Genomic DNA, 22027 nt, shown 5'->3' on the forward strand with positions numbered 1-22027 from the left:
AATGAGCAGAATGTCATCAATGTGTCATGTGATTGATTTCTGGGTGGTTCCTTCTCCCCACACTAAAGCTGTTCTGGAGACTTCCACACTTTCCACTGAGCTTCAGAAGCTGGCTAGCAAGCAGGAATTAACCTGTTTCTAATTTTTAGTAAGAAGATGCTAAAAAAAAATCTCCAGATGGTTAATCTTATTTAGGTCTTTCCTTGAGAAATGAAGATCACAAGTGTTAAACCTAGCTGCATAATCGTGTGTGTGTGTTTGTGTGTGAATACACAGCAATTGCATATTTTGACAGTAGAAACCTGTAGAATAAATGTCTTCATCTCTGGAGCATCTGGAGTGTGAGGGATAGAGGTAGCACAGCAGATAAGGTACTGGTCTAGTAATTAGAAGGTTGCTGGTTCTAGCCCCATCAACCCCCACTGTTGAGCCCCTAAACAAGGCCCTGTACCCTCAATTGCTCAAGCTGTACTTGGTCATAGTTGTATGCTGCACTGGATAAAAGTGTCTGGTAAATGTAAAGCCAGGTGGGTGGTCTGGCTTGCCACAAAACCAGCTCTCTGGAAACATGCTGAGAGTGCAGCCCCTCACCTTCCAACTCACATAAAGCTCTTTGATGTTTTTCTCATATCGCTCCAACCCCGAGTTCTGCCAGGTTCTACAGCCGCTGCTCCTGCTGGGTCCCGCCAGCTCCATCTGGAATTCAGCCGGATGTGCAGGAACATCTCTGTTCTGATGAGAAATGGTCCCCTGCGGATTATGGAACCCTACGGATCCCCAGCTAGGCCGAAAATATGGCATGCTCCTCTAAATACCCGGGATGACAGAAAGTGCTTTGACGAGGACCAGCGCAAAATGTAATTGTTTCAGATTTTCGTTCTAGAGTTTTCTGCCCGCAATAAAAATATCACTGGTTTAGAAACTATCAGAGAGGGGTCGTGTCTATTTCTGATATAAGAGGCTCACTGAGATACAATATGTATGAAAAAAGTATCAGCAATGATTTCTATTAACAGGGCTTAAAAGGAAATCTAATAAAAATGTAATAAAAAACCTTTCAGTCTGAGCGGAGATCAAGCAAAGAGAGGAAACACCAGAGAATAAAAGTGATAGCCTTCTGTTCACCTGCAACCTGATCACTCAGGACGCAGTTAAAGATGGTGAGCAGGTGTGTGCTCCGTCTCTGGATATCCCAGCTGATTCACGGTTTAAAGAAACCAGACTAAAGAAAGAACCGCTGAAAGTGTTCGCACAATAGACGGATTGAGAGCACCTGTACCCGGCTCTCCGTCCGCGCCGATCCCTTTGATCCTGCTCCCTTGTGTACGGACATGGGAGAGACAGTTTCACTGAGAGAGGGGTAAATGGAGGGCCGGAATGACTCAGCGCTGAGCAAAAACACTCCAGCTACCGACTCATGCTAAACGAGCCAAAAGGGCTTTAACGAATGCCCTCCTTCGCTTCCACTCTCTCTCTCCCACTTTCTGTCCACCGTAGAGGAGGTTAAAGGCCCTCTTACCCTGTCTGACATGACACTGGAATAAACGAGTCGGCTCTTCAGTAGCGACATTCTCTAAATCTCGGCATGAACTTGGCCTCACCAGAGCAGGTCTTCCACAAACCCCAGCACGTGATCTCGTCGTCCTAACGTTGCCGCTAATGTGGCTGCTTTTGCTCTGCAGTTCTGTCCCGCAGGCTGGAGTCAAGAAGGAAGTACTGCTCATGAAAGCTTGTCTACATGAACCTAAAGGCCTCTTCAGTTTCTGAACACCTGTCCCTTCTGCTGTGTTCCGAGCACACGCCTTCAGCAGCATCCCCCATCGCTATTCTTGTTCCTCCACTGTGGAGGGATATCAGGCTCCGGGCTCTCCCGTCGCGCTCAGTTGCCGCGTCTGGCAGGAAACAGCAGGCGGGGGCTTCGGTTCCGGAGACGCGTCCTAGCAACAGCCGTCCCGACAACCCTCCGAACCTGTTCGTATCCGCTAGAGGGTCATTTCTGTGTGCTGAGGGATCAGAGGCCCGTGTTCGGTCTCCAAAGGCACCTATTTCTCAGCAAGACTAATTAGAAGGCCTGCGCATTCCTGTACAACTCCGAAGTGGTTGTAAGGGATTCAACTTTAATGAGCAGATACATGGTGAGATATTTGGATATATTTCTATTTTTATATCTTTGTCTCGTGAACACAGTCAGGAACACTCAACACTCAGAAATAAAACATATGTTTTGCTGTGGGGTCATGATGGAGGTGGTGATGATGGAGGTGGTGGTGGTGAAGGTGTGATGGAGGTGGTGGTAGTGCGATGGAGGTGGTGGTGTGATGTGGTGGAGGTGTGATGGTGGTGAAGGTGGTGGTGGTGGTGGTGTAAAGGTGGTGGTGTGATGGTGGTGAAGGTGTGATGGAGGTGTAGTGATGGAGGTGGTGGTGTGATGTGGTGGAGGTGTGGAGGTGGTGGTGTGGTGGAGGTGGTGGTGGTGATGGTGTGGTGGAGGTATGATGGAGGTGGCAATGTGATGGAGGTGTGGTGGTGGAGGTGGTGGTGTGATGTGGTGGAGGTGGTGGTGTGATGGTGGTGGAGGTGTAATGGAGGTGTGGTGGTGATGGTGGTGTGATGTAGGTGGTGGTGGTGTGGTGGTGGTACATTGTGTATCTCTAGATGTTGCTGTTGTGTATCATCCCTCTGCCCAAAAAAAAAAGTACGTTTAATATGAATTTCAGCCATGCAGGAATTATGGTGTGCAAACTTAAAAACATTCAGGAAAAAAACTTCAAACAGCTGAACCAACAGTTAAGACAGAGAACATTTAAAACCTTTTAAAACATTTAAACCTTTAAAACCTTTTAAAAGTACCTCATAATATATCAAACTCACAACCACACACACACACACCCTCCCTCACACACACACACGCACACCCTCACACACACACACACACACACACACACCCTCACACACACACACGCACACACACACACGCACACACACACACACACACCCTCGCACACACACACGCACACACACACACACATGCGCACACACGCACACACACACGCACACACACACACTAGATTAAGGGATCTGGTTGTGCAGGAGTGTTGAGTCTGGCTGTTTTATATCTCGCTACACAGACTGGTGAGTGCTTTTGTGTTTGCGCAGCAGACACTCCGGTCTGTGCGTCTGACACGGGGGCAGGAGGTGAAGTATCCATTCAGGACTCAGCCAGTCGCTCACACTCACCCACGCAAGTGCAGGTGCTGACTCTTTTCAGCTCGGCAGGACACACTCGTCACACAGCTGCCTGCCCGCGTCCTTGCTCAGCGGTCATTCACCGTCACAACAGATAAGCAACCGGGGCTCTCGAGTCTCTGCTCACGGCAAACTTAACAACTGGTGAGGGGACGGAGACGGAAAGCCACGCTTGCAATTCCCAGCAGAGAGCTGGCCAGCTCTTGGGCCAGGGTTGTTTTAAATATACACTTACAATCAGCTCTACGTGTATTGAATTCAGCTGCTACCGTCCACTCCAGTGGAGGAGTGTGGGGCACGCGTCCTGTGCCGGGTGAGACCTGCGTTAAAAGGCCCGGATGTTCTGAAGCTGGGCCAGGAGAGGACGGACAGGGGAGAACCCAGCTGGCCACGCAGCTGCTACACGGAGCTCAGTTAAAGGCAGCCAGACAGAAACATGGTCCCCGAACACAATGCCCACGCTGTGCTCTCGGCTGTGGGAGAGAGGAGGGGGGGAGAGAGAGAGAGAGAGAGAGACAGAGAGAAAGAGAGATAGAGACAGAGAGAGAGAGAAAGAAAGAAACAGAGAGAGAGAGAAAGAAAGAGACAGAGAGAGAGAAAGAGATAAAGAGAGAGACACAGAGAGAGACAAAGAAAGAGACAAACAGAGAGAGATAAAGAGAGATAGACAGAGAGAGACACACAGAGAGAGACAAAGAAAGAGACAAACAGAGAGAGAGAGAGAGAGAGAGAGAGAGATAAAGAGAGACAGAGAGAGAGAGACAAAGAAAGAGACAAACAGAGAGAGAGAGAGTGAGAGCGAGACTCAGCTTGTGTCAGGTTTTTTTTACTCTGCATCTGCCTGATGAGAGTGGCCTGTGGTATAGTGGAGTGAAGGGGAGGGGCTTAGCGTCCCCTTACATATGACATCACTTCCATCTCCAGTCTTTCCTGTAGCTGGTGTGAAAGATGAACTATGATACGTGGGACGGTGATGGCAGACCAACCAGTCCACACTGTAGCTCCACACAGCTCGGTAAGCATCAGCGTGTCCATGTCCGCGTCCAATAACTGACTCTTGACATTTCAGCGTTTTGGTCAGGGGCGTCAACCATACATCCTCCACGCCCGGACCGACCCCGTTACGGTTCTAATCAGGCCAACCAAAGGAATCTAGACATTAAATGAAATAAAATTAAAACCATTGTGTGGACTGAGTTGACAGATCCAGCATTCAGTGGACAAAGACCTAGACTAGGAGAACAACTTCAGAGCCAGGTTCTAGGCTACTGGCCAAACACTCACAGACCACTAAAGTCAGTAGCTGGTATCATGCCCATATTAGGAACTCTAATGGGATTTTCTCTATGGAAATGAAATGAATGAAAATGTTGAAAACCTGCTACGTTTTGTCCTTTGTGTTTTTTCACCTAAACATCACAGGATCCTGTGAAGTCAAAGACAGTTAAGTAGCAGACATACAGGCGTTTCTGTGGTGAAGCTCGAGCTACCTCAGACTGAAATGGCGTCGGTAAGTTAGACTGTGTTTGAAAGTACGGGCTGTGGTGGACATGCCAACACTGTTCCTCAGCCTTTTTCAAGGACGATCAGAAGTGTGTTAAAAGGAAGGAAACCCACTCAGGGTCTGGTCAGGCTGAGGTCTATACCAGCATCACATGACACGAGATGATGTGAGATAACTGCATCACATCTTATATTACCTACAATCTGTCTAATTTAGACTGAAAAAGTTTGAAAAGCCTAACTGTAAGAACAATAACAGGAGTTGCTAGTCATGTGACATCCATAGACCACTTAAGATGCCTCATCCCTCTCACTGGGGTCTGTTTTTATGCCCATATAAGATACTGTGGGTTGAAATACTGGACGTATTTGCCCCGACTGGTGTCAGTTACTTACATGAATGTGAGTTTTGAGCGTAGCTAACTAACATTCGTCACATTTCAGTATAACCAACAGAAACAAGCATTTAACATCATTTACCAATATCTACAGAGATTAGAAGTGTGTTTTCTAATGGAATGGTTTCATGTGTTTTAGCTGCTTTGCTAAGTTTTGTATGTAATACTCTAGCTAGGTTAAATAAGAAACTGGGCCCCTACGATGCCAGCTGGGGGGGTTACGATACATATATGTATAACTCACTAACAGACCCTTTGAGTTAACAGCCAGAAGCAGCCAGCCTCAACAGACACTGACATAACTCCTGATAACTCTGCGGTACTAATGACATAAAAGCAACTACATTCAAATATATCAAGACATGTATTTTATCAAAAAAATTGCACTCTGGAAAATGTTTTGTTTGACCAGTAGGATGTTTGGTTAAATGTGATATACATGTATTCCTTTCAAGTAAGAAGTGGAGTGTAAATGTTCAGGATTAGAAGGCTTTGTGTGTGTGTGTGTGTGTGTGTGTGTGTGTGTGTGTGTATCTATATCTAAATCTATATATATCCATCTATCTCTCTCTCTCTCTCTCTCTCTCTCTCTCTCTCTCTCTCTCTCTCTCTATATATATATATATATATATATATATATATATATTTCTATATTTATATCTTTATCTATCTATATCTATATATCTATATCCCAATGTGAATGCAGTATTTCACTGAAAGAGTATTTTGTACCTTCTACCTGTGTAACCATCAAAGGAGCTTTTCACCCTCAGAGCTGCAGAACACACTACTGCTAGTTGAACAGAATGAGACTTCAGACTTCAGAGCCAAAACTCCCATGACACCAGGAAATCACACTGATGGTGAACATTGGTTTGGTCAGACTAAGAATGTGAGTCTGAGGAGATGCAAAGAGAATGATGGTCTCTGTGTTCTTACTGTAGTGATTCACAACACAGCCACCGTGAGGAGAGCAAAAAAAGCAGGCGAAACCATCCACAAACTGATCCAGAATCAGCTCTGTGAGTCTCAGTCCTAACAGTAATTTAGATGCCAAGAGATCACACTCGCCCTCCATTAGTAATCCAGACCCTTTGGGGGGATATTCAGATTTCTGTGTTGAATTAACCTCCCCTCTGCCTCTGACAACTTCTTTCTAACATGATGTGCAAGTGCATGAATGAAACTTTGTGGAAATGCACCTATAAATGTCTTCAAGGGTCTATTATTACGAGCATCTACATATCAGTACATTAATCAGCTGCTTAAGATCCGATTACGGCTACACTGGCCCGTAACGAGAGCCATCCAGCTCCTCTTCCTCGTTTTTGGCCAATTGCGTCTAAGCGTTGAAGATCCCCTCTTTCCTGTGAGAGGAGGCAGCGCAAGCCGCCTGTCCACTTCCTGCCTTACGGAACAAGCAGAGGCTCTGTTCCGGGGCGGAAAGCGCACCTACACCTCGGCCCCGCCCAGGGCCGAGCCTCCGACAGCAGAGCGCAAATGAGAATTCAGTCATTCTGTCAGAACATTCAAGAAAGCAAGCAATAACCTTACATCCTCCACGCTCTTTTCTGCACTGCTTCTCTCTCTCTCTCTCTCTCTCTCTCTCTCTCTCTCCCTCTAATCACGCTCGCTCGCCCTCTTGGCTGCATCAAGATGTCACCCAGTTGTTCTCCGGCTCCCGTGGCCCCTGGGGCCCCCTGCGTCAGCCTGCCTCTGCCAAGCAGGCTCATTTCCTCATCAGAGCCACTCGGAAGAAATAAAGGGTATCATCGGGTCCTCCAGGCGTGCGGAGAAACGAGCGAGCCCCCACCCTGCTGAGAGCAGACCTGCATCCTCTCGGGAATGTCCAGCACATCACGCCTGTACATCGCGTGCAACATATGTGACGGGTTCTCCGCTCGACAAACACGCTGGACACAGGCTTGTTTCGCCCTCCTCATTCTTAGCAGTTACTTTTCTTTTTTTTTCACAGCTTTTACTATGAATCTGCTTGTCTCTTCAGACACTGGTAGCCAGTCTTGACCGTGGTCCAAAACAACATTGGCCCACTCGACGTCTGCAGGCACAGATCATAGCTCAGTAATTATGCCTATATATAGAGTGTAATCACAATGCCGCACAGTAAAACAGGAGATGTAGGGGCTCAGTGATTGCAGAAACGGGAGCTATTTTTGCTCCCAGAGTTCACATAGCAAGCATTGCTGGATGATTGTTCTAAAAGAGAAACGTAAGAAATGTAATCCATGTCTTCCGTACCCGTAATAACGAACCTGTAGTTACACCAAACGACGCACAGCTGATGTGAGCGGAGCACATAAATCACACCAGACGAGAGTCGTCCGTTTAAAACCAGATGACTCAGTCGTCTCCAACTCCGAGCAGGGCCCAACGCTGTGCACCACATGCGGTTCACTTCTCAAGCAGGCAGCGAGGAATTATCTCCAAACGCGCAGATCCAATAAAACCGCCCTCTCCCCGAGGACGCCAAATCTCGTTGCTAAGTGTGTGTCGATATCTGGCTCCTTTCGCAGGCCAACAGAAGTAATCCCATTAACCCCCCCAGCCCCTTCACCAAGGCCCCGCGCCAGGCGATGATGTCACAAAGCACTGCTGAAGTCTGACTCAGCGGGGGCCTGCCGGGCTGTCCTGGTACACACACCAGGGAGGACAAAGAGCAGTCAGCCCGCAAGGCGCTAAGCAGACGGTCTACGGGACAATAACGAGCGCGGGCTGTGTTTGGGGGGCTGGGTGAGAGGTCCGGAACAGATGACTGGAAACAAAAGCCCTGGCTAGCTGCCTTTGTCTGAGGTTTTCCTTTCACTGGGCTGAGGGGGCCGTCCGACTGACCAGTTTAAAATACAGAGTGGGCAGGACCCATCGTAGAGGGGGACATCAGCTCTGCGCTAACTGAATGAATGAAGGTGGTTAGTTCATGAACAACCGCTCAGTCACAAGTTCACACGTAAGAAAATCAGAACAAATAAAACACTATGAAAGGTCAGACAATCCGCACAGCAGTAACTGTATTAGAGAAGCTGTGTTAGAAACCCCTGAAATGTCACCAAATGCGGTTACTATTCACTTCTCCACTCACTGCTGTGCTCAAACTCCATAGTGCCGTCCAGCGGATCTACGGGAGAGAGCTCGGTCCTGATGGGTCATTCGTGCAGAATCCACTGTTGTTCACCACCTTTCCAAAAATAGAGACACACATCTGGTGCCGACAGTTAGCACGTCATTTGGCTCTTTTTTAGAAACACGTGTAACATGCAACAGAGGGAAAGGAGTCGTAGGGGAGTGATAAATCCAGCTGAGTGTTGGCCCTTAAGGAAAAGCCATTAAAAGTGAACCAAGGTAATTGGCTTCTGCGGAGCTAACCAGAGCTTGGAAAGCTGCTGAAACAGTGTTTGTGACCCTAAGCACTCTCGCTCCCTGTCCATCTCTACTGAGTCGCCCGTGAGGTGTTCAGGTTCTCCTACATGCTGTGCTAAAGAGTGTTCAGTCAGTTCTATGGACTAAGATGTTAGGTGACTAATGCTACCTTGTCTTCTTGTCTGCACAGTTGTGTCTCCTGTGTGAAGGGCTTGTTTCCAAAAGGAGGAGGTGTTTTTTATGTTCCTATAAACCCATATATCACTTGATGCTGTATTCATAAATGTATTTGTAAGTGCATTTAGACTGTTAGTGTATATTAAATAGGGCAAACCCAGGTCATGAAATAGACCGATGAAGGCAGACACAACATCAGGACAGGAGCAGGACTCTTGTACAGGACTCAAATAAACATTCTTACTGAGGCCTATACAGTTATAAAGTAGCAGTTCCTTAAGGGATCTCTTTCTGATAATTATGTTAACCATTATGAATACATTTAGAAAAATCAGCTATATAAAATAAATTAAATATAGGTGTTGGTTTTGTTGAAAGAAGACAAAACTCTTTCTTTTTGAGCTGTAGTTGTGGAAGAGCAGATCACGAGGCCGCTGTGTGGCTTACGCGGTCTTTAAACCGTATCCCTGCTCCACAAGCTGCTCCAACATTTCCACTGATCCAAGAGTTGCTTTCCCCAACGCAGAGCGCTTGGATCTTACTGCACAAAGCTTCACCCCATGGCATGAAAGGGCGTTTAAGTTTGTGCTGTGGACGACGAGGTTGCAGACGTGGCCCAAGGAAGCAGTCACGCAGGCCCAGGGTGCCTGAGAAATGACCACCATCGTCATCACCTCCCATGACAAATCAATTTCAGATTGAAAATGTTACCTAAATTGCGCAGTCAGCTTCAATTCCATATCCAGCCTAAAGACAAGCTGCTCACTGTGGTGGTGTTTAAGCCGATCAATAAAACGTATTGTCTAGTTATGTTGACGGTCAGTGTTGTCGATAGTCTGGACTGAATAAACTTAATAAAGGCCCCCATTTTTCACCAGTGCCACTGTTCCCAAAACTCACCTCACCTCCCTGGAATTAACAAACTCCTTCGTACGTTTAATTCTGCAGAGGCCCAGTGGTTGTCAAGGTTGGACGGCACGGAGTTTAGGCTTGGCATTTCTCTGGGCCTGGACCCACCACGACTGAGCACCACGCTCAGCCTTGCAGAAGGCAAATAAGAAAATGAGCCAGCGCCCGGTGTGGCAACTGGCACGGCCCATCAAAACGGGCAGAACCAATCCGGGTGCAGACCAGCTCACTGGAACCAATGGAATTCTGAAAGCCTTTGTTTCCTTCCAATTATGGAAAAGGAAAAATTCAATTGGCTGTGCGGTTGGCAACGTGATGGCTGAGCAGAGCACTGGGACGCGGTGGGATGCGGGAAGCTCTAGCCTAAGCGCAGGACTGGCGGGAATCCACGTGTGGTCTGGCCAATAGGATTGCTTTCTCCACCAACCCCATAAGGCCTAGTGGAGAGTTTCATGTCAGCGTTTTTTAGGTCTTTCCAAATATTCAGAGTGCACACTCATACACACACACACTCACACACACGCACACACACACACACACACACACACACACACACACACGCCAGGTCTGCTCGGCTGACTGCTGAATCCCTGCACTCTCTTTAAACCAGACAAACCTCGGCCGCTACCCCAAACCCGTGAGAACGCTTTTCCTCTCGAGATTCCAGGCAGAGCAAAAACAAAATGCATTTTTGTGTGTCTGTGTGTATTTGTGTCTGTGTGTGTCTGTGTGCTCACATGGGTGTCTGTGTGTATGTACATTGTCTGTGTGTGTGAGTGTGTTTTCATGCATCAGTCACAGTGCACATCGTCATGTGTCTCAGACAATAAAATTCAGTACCTAAAACTGTTCAACATTTCGCCCTGGGACGTACAAGAAAACTAACCCAGCCCTTGAGATAACATCAGAAATTTTACACAGAAATGTAACATCAGTACGATGCAGAACTTTGGCAGGGGAGGGGCCAGGTGTGTGTGAGCAAAGTGTGTAGAGAGTGCAAAGCCCTGCTCAATTCTGCCAAGTCGGCCGTGTCATGGACATGCTCCGCTTGTCTGGGAGCAACACGTATCGGTGCCGCCGACGCTGAGCTGCCAGACCTGGTGAGCACGCAGAAGCTTCACCGAGTACATTTCTGGCCGAACCGCACCAGCTGTGACTCCGTGTGCACCAGGACTCTGATCTGCACAAGCACACAGTCTGAGACTGGGAAGCAGCACAAACCTTTTCAAACCTTTCCAATGCTTCTGTTAACTCCACTGATTACGCTAAACCATCCATCACAAGCTCCCCCCCCCCTTCATTAACCCAGCAGCTGGTCTCCCCCTCCCAGCTGCCTCGATCTCCGTGGCGACATGCCCAACACATGCGAACGGTCCTGTCACGTGTTTGACATTAGCGTGAAAGTGGGTCCGTATGAGGCAGTCCCCGGCCCTTGTGAGACTGGACGCGAAACTGACCTCAGGTCAGCCAGCCACAGACAGGCACCCGGGGGCCCTGCAGGGGCCCTTATCGCAGTCAGATGAACGAGACGCATCAGCCAGGCGCTGGAAACAGGGCCTCTGAACACGCCTCCGGAACAGTCCGCTCACCTGACTTCACACACACTCATTATCTGGTAGGAAACCGGTTCCATGCTATGATCTGCAGGACATATTTTCCTACCCAGCCAACCGAAAGCCCTCTTTGATGAACTCAGTGAGTAGGGCTCGAACTGGATGGCTTTTCCAGATGTTCCTAGTATGATATGGCTCTTACAGGTCCAGTGTACAAGTCTCTGCAGTGTCTTTATAAAGTGTGACCCCTCTGTACTGAACATGCGTAACTCTGCTCAGATGTGATGTGAGGAGGATGACATCATTAGAGTCTGTGAAAGGCGCTATAGAAATTAAAATGATTATTATTATTATTATCATTAAAAACTCTCTCACTGTCTCAGATATTTACAGCCCATCAAATGTATAAAACACCTTGCTTTGTTTTAAAATGTCTGTTTCCTTTCAGTTAAAATAACAAAACCTTTGTAGGTTTTATTAACATCTAAGAGGTCTGGACTAATAGGTTAGGTGTGTTCTGCAACATTCAGCTTCAGGACTGTCAAAGTGTCTGTCTTGGTAGTCTTTAATATTTTTTTCCAGTCTAATATGAAATGCACATACTGATAATGTCGGTTTAGAGACCAGAAAGGTGTGAGTAATGTTGAACGCTGGTGTCACACAAAGGGCCCAGTACGCTGAGGTGGAGGTGCATTATTCCTAACTCAGTTTTTTGCCCTCATTTGTACCTTCAGTTTCGCAGGTCTGGCGATGATAAATGGCGCGTGCTCCAGCTGCTCAGCCCTGTAAGGTTCCCCCGCCGCTGCAGCAAACAGGCTGGTTCCTTCAACACGCTTTGCAAAGCTTGGCGTCCCACCCTCACCACGCTGACCTTCCTCACAGCTCGCTCTCTCCTTCCCGCTTTCTCTTGTTATAGCCATAGTGCTTTCTTTCCCTCTTCTGCTCTCTCTCTCTCTCTCTCTCTCTCTCTCTCCTTACATGCTCTTGTGACAGGCGGCGGATGTAAACCCCCTACACTCCATGTTTTTTACAGCGCACATCTCCACAATCAGCTGCATTTCAGAGCAGGGTTATTATTTATTTGTTTGTGTATAAAAATACCCATCGTACAGAAAAGGTGGTGGACGTCTAAGCCAGGACACCCGTGAGCTGTACAGCACAGTTGCGGCTCTTTTCAAACATCAATCCAGTCTGCATGGTTTGTTTATCTGGCAGCACCGGCGCGAGGGGACGCACTGATGCAGCTGAGCCTGTGTGAGGGATTCCAGCCGCTGTACCCCAGGGCACACAGGGTTTGCCCGCGGGCGGGTCTTTCCTGGGTACATGTTTCACGTGCTGGGAAGGACTGTCAGAGGAATATGTGTGCAAAGTACATGCTCATAAAACACAACACCCACATACACACAGACACACACACACACACACACACACCACACACACACACACACAGACACACAGACACACCCACACACACACACATGTACATGCTCAGTGCCCCTTAGGAATAATAAGGAGAGAACTACACAAGCACAGATGCACCAGAGCTTAACTACAGATGAGGTCGGTCCCCACAGCCTCTTCAGGCTTATTTAATTCAATAAAAAGCAAATCACGCTTCATACTGTTGAAGTGCTAAATACCAGCAAACGAAAGAACAGCCCAGTGACCCTGTAACATCGCACACACACACACACACACATACGCACACACACACACAGTGCACATGTGTACACACACACATACATTGTTTGTTCCCTGAAATACACACATCAGTCAGTATAGACTATAAACATCATGGCCAAGAACTCAGGCAGGCCAATGCATTGAGAAACTGAGGCAGAGTTAGAAACATAGAGATGACATAATATGATAGAATTACAATATATTAGAATAATCTTTGTTTTTTTAGATGTCTAATATTACTGTGTACATTTTGGTGAAGCATTATGAATGGCTGAGACAGTTCTGTTCGCTCCAGGCTGTCGCGGGTGTGACAGCCTGTGTGTGTTCTGCTGTCCTGCCGTGGAGCGGTGGAGAGGTGACACCACTTTCCAAGGGAGGAGCGTGCCATGACCACAGAGCGGCACGGGTACAGCAACACACAGCTCAGGTTAGTGATTCAAGAGCTTTGATTGCTTTTCTTATTAAACTGGAATTTTGACAGCATAACACGGAAATTACTCAAACTCTCAGCAACAGAGATACATAACTGAGTTGTAATAACTGGGAGGAAGAACCTAAGGTATCATGTAGAAAAAGGTACCTGCTCAGGGGAAGGTTTAAAGGAGAAGAGCAGGACTGCTGGCCTGTGGATTCAGTCAAAGACACTGGAACACACACACACACACACACACACACACACACACACACACACACACACACACACACTCTCACACACACACACACACACACACACACACACACTCACACACACACACACTCACACACACTCACACACACTCACACACACACACACACACACACACACACTCACACACACACAGCAATCGCCATGGCTCATTACATCCTTCCTCTCTCTCTCCCTCTCTCTGCCCCCCCCCCCCAAAAAAAACAAAAACATTAGCGAAGCAGCTTTGTTTCAATAGTGCAGTTGAGCTCTTTGTTCCGCTTAGCGCATGGTTTTCAGTCTCTTTGAATGTTAATTCAAGCCCACTGTGTGTGTGTGTGTGTTGAACCTTGTACGGTGAGAGTGCTGAAACAGCAGTGTTTAATCTGGAGTGCTTCACTTTCAGATGCCACTTTTACAAATCAAACTGTGTACAGAACGCTGATCAGTATTGGTGGTCAGTGCTGCTTCAGAGTCAGTGGACCACAAATCGTGACGTTCCAGCTAAGATTCTCAACAAATTGAGCTCATTCTCATATTCCCTCTGTCACCAGCTGATCTGTAATACTGCCAAACCCTTTTTTAACAAACTTAGTAGTTCATGGAATGATGGTGCCCTCTTTTTGATTTTCTCTTTATTTTTAAAGGCAGGTGATGTCTGGATAATATTTCTGTGCATAAACACTGATGAAATGTGTTTAAAAGTGACCAGCTATCTCCTGTCCTTTGGTCCACATTAGGTTCCTAATGAACACTGACAGTATACACAGAATCCTGGACTCCTATACATTCAGATAACTGAATTCAGAGTGTATGGCAAGTAGCAAATGGGTATAAAGCCATAATGGAGGAGGTGAAGAAGAAAACATTTATTCCCAACCCTCATCCTCTCCACTGAAAGATCTACTCCTCATTCTTAAGGCCAATCATCATGAACAAAAGATCAAATCTTAAGATATGATAGGATGGGCTGGTTCTTCCTGTCTGTCTGCCTGCTTCCCTCTCCAACGCCCTCGACGGTGGCGGGACAGCAAGACACGGGACCTGACTCAGGAAGCAGCTGATTAAATATGCATGAATCTTCTCTGGTTACACCCATGTGTCCTTGGGGCTGCCAGCGCTGTGACGCGCCCAGTGTGAGTGCTCCCTGGCTAGGCAAGGTTGGCTCAATTCCCCCAGCTTCTGGATGTGAACCAGGAGGTGAGTCCTATGTTTTCCAGAAGAACTATTTCAAAACCTCTTTTCATGTCGTGCTTTGATCCGGGTTATTCCTCACTCCGAGGATGAAGGATGCTCACTTTGGGAGAATCTCTGGTTTGCATTTGTAGAAGCTACCATGGCAAACCCTGCACTTCGCAGCCATGGGGTACACTCAGGAGTAGGGGACACAGGAACCCAGGGTGATCTTAGGAACCTTATTGGCTACTGCCAGCACTTTCTACATTTGCCAAATTCCCACACTACAAGCATTCAGTCTGCTAATTAATAACCTGGTAATTTGTTTACATGTCCAAAGGTTTAAGAGGGCTTGCAAAAAAACAAAACGGCAAGCTGTAAATCTAAACAGATAACTGTAACCAAGGTGCCCAGCAAGGTCTGAGAGTAACTGGACAGTGATGTTTGTGGGGTTTGTTTGGTCATTCCAACATGGTTTGGCCAGTAAAGATATAAAAACCTGATCTTCTGCACCAGTCATTGGTTTATTTCAGATAGGGATTGGGTAAAAAGAGAGAAGAATCTCAGAAACCCTAACTGTCCAGTTCCTTGCAGACTGGGCTGTATTTGTGTAGTCTGTACAATGCCCCACTGGCTTGGTGCCAGTCTTTTCCAGTCTGGCTGGTCTACACAGTCTTCATCTGTGAAGCAATCCTGTCATCCTCACACACAATCTCTCTCTCTCTCTCTCTCTCTCACACACACACACACACACACACACACACACATACACACACACACAAACACTGGTATGGGTATACAAGCATAGAAAATCAATAGCTCTTAGCGTGAAGCTATTTCCCACCCTTGCTAAAATACAGCGATCATACAGCAGCCTCTTAAGCGTGCTGCCAGACCTTATCCAGTTTAGCAGAGAAATAATTAAATTATGAGACGATACACTCACCCCACAATGAGACTCACATCCCATTATAGCCAGGGGTACACAAAGCTACAGCCTGCTCTCACAATATCGTCGTGCTTACAGACAGGAATTCGGCAGAGTACTGACTAATTTAAACATGAAAGTACTAATTATTTTAAAAGTAAGTAGTCCTTCAATGTGAACTAATCAATATTGTAAGGCACCCAAATGTAAGTACGGAGAATAGATCTTAGTCTCTGTTGGATATCCTTTGATCTTTTGTCTTGTGGCTTGCAAAACACAGCAGAAATCAATCGGTAATCGATAGATGGCTTTACATGTCAGTGTTCAGTACAATATTTTGACACATGACCACATACTATGGATAGCACAGGTAACTGCTGGAGCTTTTACAGAATTCCAGTATAACGGAATCACATGTAACCGTGGGATGCCTCCTGAGGATTGCAATCGATCGATCGCTCAGCGACTACAGCTAAGCATGTGCACCAGAGTGGGCGGAGCTACAAAACCTGGGTCACTGTGAGGGAGTTCAGGAAAACCTGCAGGACATCCCATTGCCGTTTTTGCTGGGCACAGCGGGGATGCATGATGCCTCAGCATTCCAGCTCCACTCCAGTTCTGCAGGGCAAAGCAACCACAACCAGGAGCGCGTCACAGCCCACCGGTCGAGCGCAGAGCCGTAAAACGACCACGTCCATGCACAGTAGAAAGATTTACTGCTATTCTCTTCTTTAATTCTCTTCTTAACATTAATTAGAATTGATAGTCCTACTGCACTGGTGGTACAAAGCTGCTAAAAGCATTTTGTGATGTTGGAATTATTCCCGGAGGATGTCTATAGGAGGAAAGTCCAAATCCAAAAAATATCCGGAAACCAGTTCAAGTCCACTGAACTCTGGTTTTAAGGTGTAGTGTTGGTGTATTCCATTATTACTTTTACTTGTGATGTAGAAATTGTGCCTCAAGAGAATTTTAAAATTGTTCATCTGTTCACCCAATCGAGTGTGTAATCAAATATAAATGGCTATTGCAGGTAAACACATCCACATCGTTATACTATAATCTCAGAATCCTTCTAAGATTAGTAGATCTAGAAATGCCTTTCCCAAAATGCTTTTTTAAATCATAGTTGTATGACAGCAAGTTTCACAGAACTATGACATCAAGTGAAGTTGGACTACAGGATTTATCATATGTTCAGCATTACCACACACGCTACCATCTGTATCACTGATATCACAGAAGAATAAATATGCAAATGAGCTCTTTGTCCAATCGGATTTTTTTTAAAATTGTGTGCTGTCAGCATTCGGACAAATCTCAAATGTTCCACGAGATGGTGTCGTGATGAATCATGGCACTGACAGTATTCAAACATAACGTCACAATCCCACTCTAAAAGCAGCATGTCCATTGCTTGAATGAAAATTAACCCAGTCTACATTAGTCTAGTCTACATTAACCTAGTCTACATTAATGTAGGTGTAGTCTGCATACGTTACTTGTCTCCTGAAATATTGCAAAATTGATCAGAAAAACAAACAAAAAAAAGTATTGCCCTTTGACCTCTCCCCGTATCGTTCAGCCATAGTGTAAGCGCAGGCGCCAACAACAAATATCATTCTTTAGCAACTACGTGTTTACAGCGAACTAAACGGAGCTGGGAATTACCAAGCAATTCCTCCACATTCCAAACGCGGAGAGAGCTTACAGCTACGATTTAAAGTGCTACAGCTGCTTTATCAGTGGAGGTGCAGACGCCATTACCCAGAGGCCCCTGGGGCGTCTCTCCCCCAATCCATTTAAAAGCCTCATTCAGACCATCAGCTAATAAGATCGGACTCCATTAGCCGGCAGCGCTAACGCTCTCCCTGCACTAACCCACATGTTTCGTCATGGTGAACACAGACAGGGCGGGCACCTCTCTCCTTCTGCTGCTGCCTCCCGTGACATCAAATCATGACTCAATAATCCAGTCAAATCTCCTCTCGCTCTCTGTATTACCCATGTGGTTTACGCTGGCCAATTAGCCATCTGCCTCTCTAAAGCAGTGTGTGTGTGTGTGTGTGTGTGTGTGTGTGTGTGTGTGTGTGTGTGTGTGTGTGTGTGTGTGTAAGCGAAGTTGAATAAGAGGGGAAAGGAGCAAATCAGAAACAGAGAGAGAGAGAGGGAGGGAGAGAGAGAGAGGGGGAGAGAGAGAGAGAGAGGGAGGGAGAGGGAGAGAGAGAGAGAGAGAGAGAGAGAGGGAGAAAAGAGAGGGAGAGAGAGAGAGAGAGAGAGAGGGGGAGAGGGAGAGAGAGAGAGGGAGAGAGAGAGAGAGGACAGAGAGAGAGAGAGAGAGAGAGAGAGAGAGAGCAGACAAAAACACAGAACAACAGACACAAAGAGAAAAGAGACACACAGTCAGCCACAAACAAATAAGGCCACACACACACACACACACACACACACATACAGACAGTGAGGCCAAACTATGGGTGTGTTCACTGCCCCAGATAAGGCCTGTTTCTCCCTATTGTTCTCGTCATGTTGGTATTGTGTGGCGGGCACAGAGAGACGCCATGAAGTGGGGAGTGCAGGAGAGAGCCTGCGCACACACACACACACACACACACACTCGCACGCACACACACACACAGGCTGGGAATAAAACCAGTCTGCTCTGAATGACAGCAGCATGGTAAGGTCTGTTTAAAACTGCAGAGGAATAACTAATTCGGAGGTACCGAACGGTCCATATATCGCATGTTTGCTCATATAAGATGTAATAATGTACTGTATGTTTTACTGAGAAATGAAATAATTTAACTTCACTTAGTAATATTTGAGTGTTATAATTACATTTCACCATTTCCATGCAGCCAGGGACTTTCCACATGCTAAGGTTTAGGGTGTTAAGGGTCAGGTTAAGGGTCAGGTTAAAGGTCTTTCTGCGTGTAACTGCTTTCCACACGTTAAGCCTCGCACATGGAGGTCTGGTGACTAACCGCCCACTGTATGGTCCACGGCGCCTGCACAGACTGGGCCGATAATAACATTCACTATTCCTGCCGTAACAGAGCAAGCAAGACAAATAAGGGACAGAATGCCAGTCTATGTTTACGTAGCCTCCGGATAACACGGAGATGACAGATCCTTGCTCGGACGGAACCTTGTATATTGCTTTGAATTCCTGCGAAAAATTTTGGCTCTGTGTGGGATAAGCTGGATGTGAATTGCGTTAGCTTGCTATAACTGGCTTAGGCAGAGCAGAGTTCCCAGTTCCTGTCTGCCCCTGGATAAACTGGGTAATGAAAACATACAGGATCTTTGCACAGACTCTATGAAATGGCACATGAGACAAGAACAATCACGCTCTGTTTGGGGACTATGTAGCCACCATTTGTACATGGTGCAATCGCTTGGAAAACTGCCATTCCCCACTTCTGACCTCGCACACATACCTGCCCCTGACTGGGGCTACCCTGCTGCCCTGGGGTAAATAATATATACTGGTTTCAGTAAATAAATGAAGGAACTTTGACTCCATTAACTGATATATATATATATATATATATATATATATATATATATATATCAGATAAGCTAATCGCCTCACTGACACACGCAAAACTGCTGACATTCTGCATGTTAAGCTCATGGTAACTGTTTCCGAGTGTCCGAGGACAGAGATAGAACGATAAAAAGCGAGTCGGCATCCAATTACTTAAGGTCTGCCATCTTAAATTCCTAATCAGCTTACCGTTATTCACCATCGAGTGATTCAGATTCGCCCCATCGCATCACTACCTGCATCTTCTGGCCTGCTTTCCAGAATGACATCATCCATGGCTTCCGATGCCCTGGCCCTGATCCCGGCTCACTGAGCGCTTAGGTAATCGATGAAGCAAACCTTCGTTGCTGAGAGTGGCGTCGGTTTCAGAGGAGAGTCTGGAGGCAGGGCTCGGCCCCGCGGGGAGGCGATGGCCCGAGCCGTGCCGGTATCGATCAGAGGGTTGGACTGCACCGAGCGGCACACCTGGTTCACAACCCACGACCGGGGAGTGGGGGCACACGACCTCTCCTCCTGCAGCGCACAGAGCCGCTCCTGACCAGGTGGAGGGAGACGCCAAATCACTTGTTTCAGATGACGGGCCAGTAAGAGGGCGAGGACGTTAACCTCATGCTCAAAGCCGCTGCTGGGTTAAAGCTTCCTAACGTGTGGCGGAGTGGAGCTGAATCTGGCTGTAAGCAGAGCTTGTGCAGACGAGGGTCCCCGCTGTCAGGCGGAGGAACATAAAGACACTTCAGCTCAGCTCTCACTCAGCCATCTGTGAGTGGATTACTGCGTGCTTGGCTCCCAGTGCAGCCGAAACAGCAGAGAAGGGCCTGTCCTTTATGGGTCCTTTCGCTCACCGTCCACTGGACTCGGACTCTAAATCTCTTTCTTTGTGTCTTTCTCTCCCTCTCTCCTTAGTGCAACTGTCCATCCTTCCCTCTCTCTCTATCCGTCCGTCTCCCTCTGTCGGCCCAGCTCTCTCCGGCTCTCGATCGCTCTCCACGGCTTTCGGCTTCCCCTGGGACAGAGGCCGTCGTGATGCCTCAGTACTTCCCTCTGATGACATGTCCCTGCACTGGTAGGCGCAGTTGTCCTTATATTCACTGAAGGAACCACAGCAAAGACACTCTCCCGTCACAGATAACGCTCTCAGACCTCCGCACCATCTGCAAGCCATCTTAGATCTCTCCCATGTGCAGGGCTGTGGTCTTTACAGCCCGGCCTCCGTTTCCAGATTGAACCAATCAAGAATCCACTCTGCAGCTTCGGGAACCCCTACGGCCAGCGTGGGCTACGACATTCTGGACTCTAACTCAAGACCTTTGTCTCGAGCTAGGTCCAGACTGTCTGTTGTAGCTGTGGAACGTGCCGTGAAGTCATCCGCACCACGACGCGCCTTTCGGTCCGTTCCACGGATAAGTGCCTTCCTCCACCACCATCATCACTGACTCAGCTCTCAGATGGCTCATAGAGGCATTAAGGTGCCACACGAAAAGGGAGGGAAAGTGACCTTAAACTAAAAACCACCCATAAGTCCCTAATTCATTTAGGTCATGCCACTCAGCAAAGTAGGTGACACTTATATGCCACCGTAAGCGTTTAAGATGAAGATTGGTTTCTTTGGTGGTCTCAGATGTAGAGTGTGTGAAGGCCTGTGGAGACGCAGTGCTACAGTTGGTAGCCGACTCCTAAAGCATCAGTTGATGCTTAGATGTCACTCGGCCTGCAGGAGCAGGAGTCTGTGTGCAGCTGTTAGCAGCATGAGCAAAGCACAGCTCGCTGTCTTCACGTTCAACCTATAAAGAAACCACATACGGACTGCCCTCTATCCCAAGATTGATTTGATTGGATTATTTTTTTTATTTTTATTTTTTAGATGAATGTCCATAGTTTTGGATTAGTTTAGTGACTAGGCAGTAATCAGTCCTATTTAGCCAGGTCGTGATGGCGGTGTAGTTGTAGAAGTGTTTTAACATTAGATTTGACACATGCGACGCAAGACCCTTCAGGTCAAAGATTCTAACAAAACATATGCACACACCTCCCAGTTCTCCCAGTTAAGCAGGGGAAATCATCCGCCCCTACTAGCCTGCAATGTTTAAGTAGTTTCTATTCTCAGCTCCCTGAAGCAAAACTAGTTTTAGACATCTACGCCTTAAATACCGAATTAACAAATCCGGAGCAAGTTATTATAGACGGGAAGAACCGGCTAGCGGCGAAACGACGGCTCGTTTTCAGAGTGCATTTATGTGAAACGGTTTAAATTTTAAAATGCTACAATGGATACTGTCCGTGTTCTGGGTCCCGGGTGAAAGTCAGACCACATCGGTAGACAGAAAAAAACTCTAGCTGTCAAACAAAGACGGGTCTCAAAGACAGGGTACTCCAAACAAACCGTTGAATCACCTCAATTCACAAACCTCTAAGGTTGTTTATGTATTGATTATTTATATATGTATTTAATTGATTGATTAATTGATTTAACTAGTTTGCCACGCGTTCTGTGCGCTTGCACCACTGCGCTGCGATCGTGCCACGCGTTTGTGTTTCTGTTCCGATCGACATCATTATTACCGCGTCAAAAACCAAACTGATCGCAACAAATCACGCGTTGTCGGACATCGGTTCATCCTACCTGCTTTGTAAAACGGGTCCGTATCCGAGTCGTTGGGTCCCTCCTCGGCCGCCTCGGCACAACTCATCTTTCCTCCCCGGAGATGGCAGCGATCAAACGTACCGTGCGCTAAAGTAAATCCAGCGAATGTTGCGGTGCTGTGTGGCGCGTTAAAAGCCCCGCATCCCTGTGCTGTGTACCGGGTCTGCGCAACACTCGCTGTCCTCTCTGCTCTATTGTTTCCGTTCCTGCCTCCTTCGCTC

General features: G+C 47.1%; 1 protein-coding gene across 7 annotated transcripts in view; it reads right to left on the reverse strand.

The window, feature by feature from the left end:
* Nucleotides 1–22027, reverse strand: part of kalrna (kalirin RhoGEF kinase a) — a 139145-nt gene extending 117118 nt beyond the window's left edge. For 2 of the 7 annotated variants that reach the window (XR_014123469.1, XM_081713701.1), the window contains exon 1: nucleotides 21786–22027. Coding sequence is in view for 6 of the 7 variants with exons in the window: in XM_081713701.1 (XP_081569827.1) it covers nucleotides 21786–21852 (67 nt within the window). In the remaining variant the exon portion in view is untranslated. The remainder of the gene's footprint in view (nucleotides 1–21785) is intronic. The other 5 variants (XM_081713697.1, XM_035536268.2, XM_035536272.2 and 2 more) reach the window with 4 other exon arrangements.

Source organism: Electrophorus electricus, chromosome 4 (assembly GCF_041902795.1).
Source record: "Electrophorus electricus isolate QZ-2024a chromosome 4, ASM4190279v1, whole genome shotgun sequence".
Lineage (NCBI taxonomy): Eukaryota > Metazoa > Chordata > Actinopteri > Gymnotiformes > Gymnotidae > Electrophorus > Electrophorus electricus.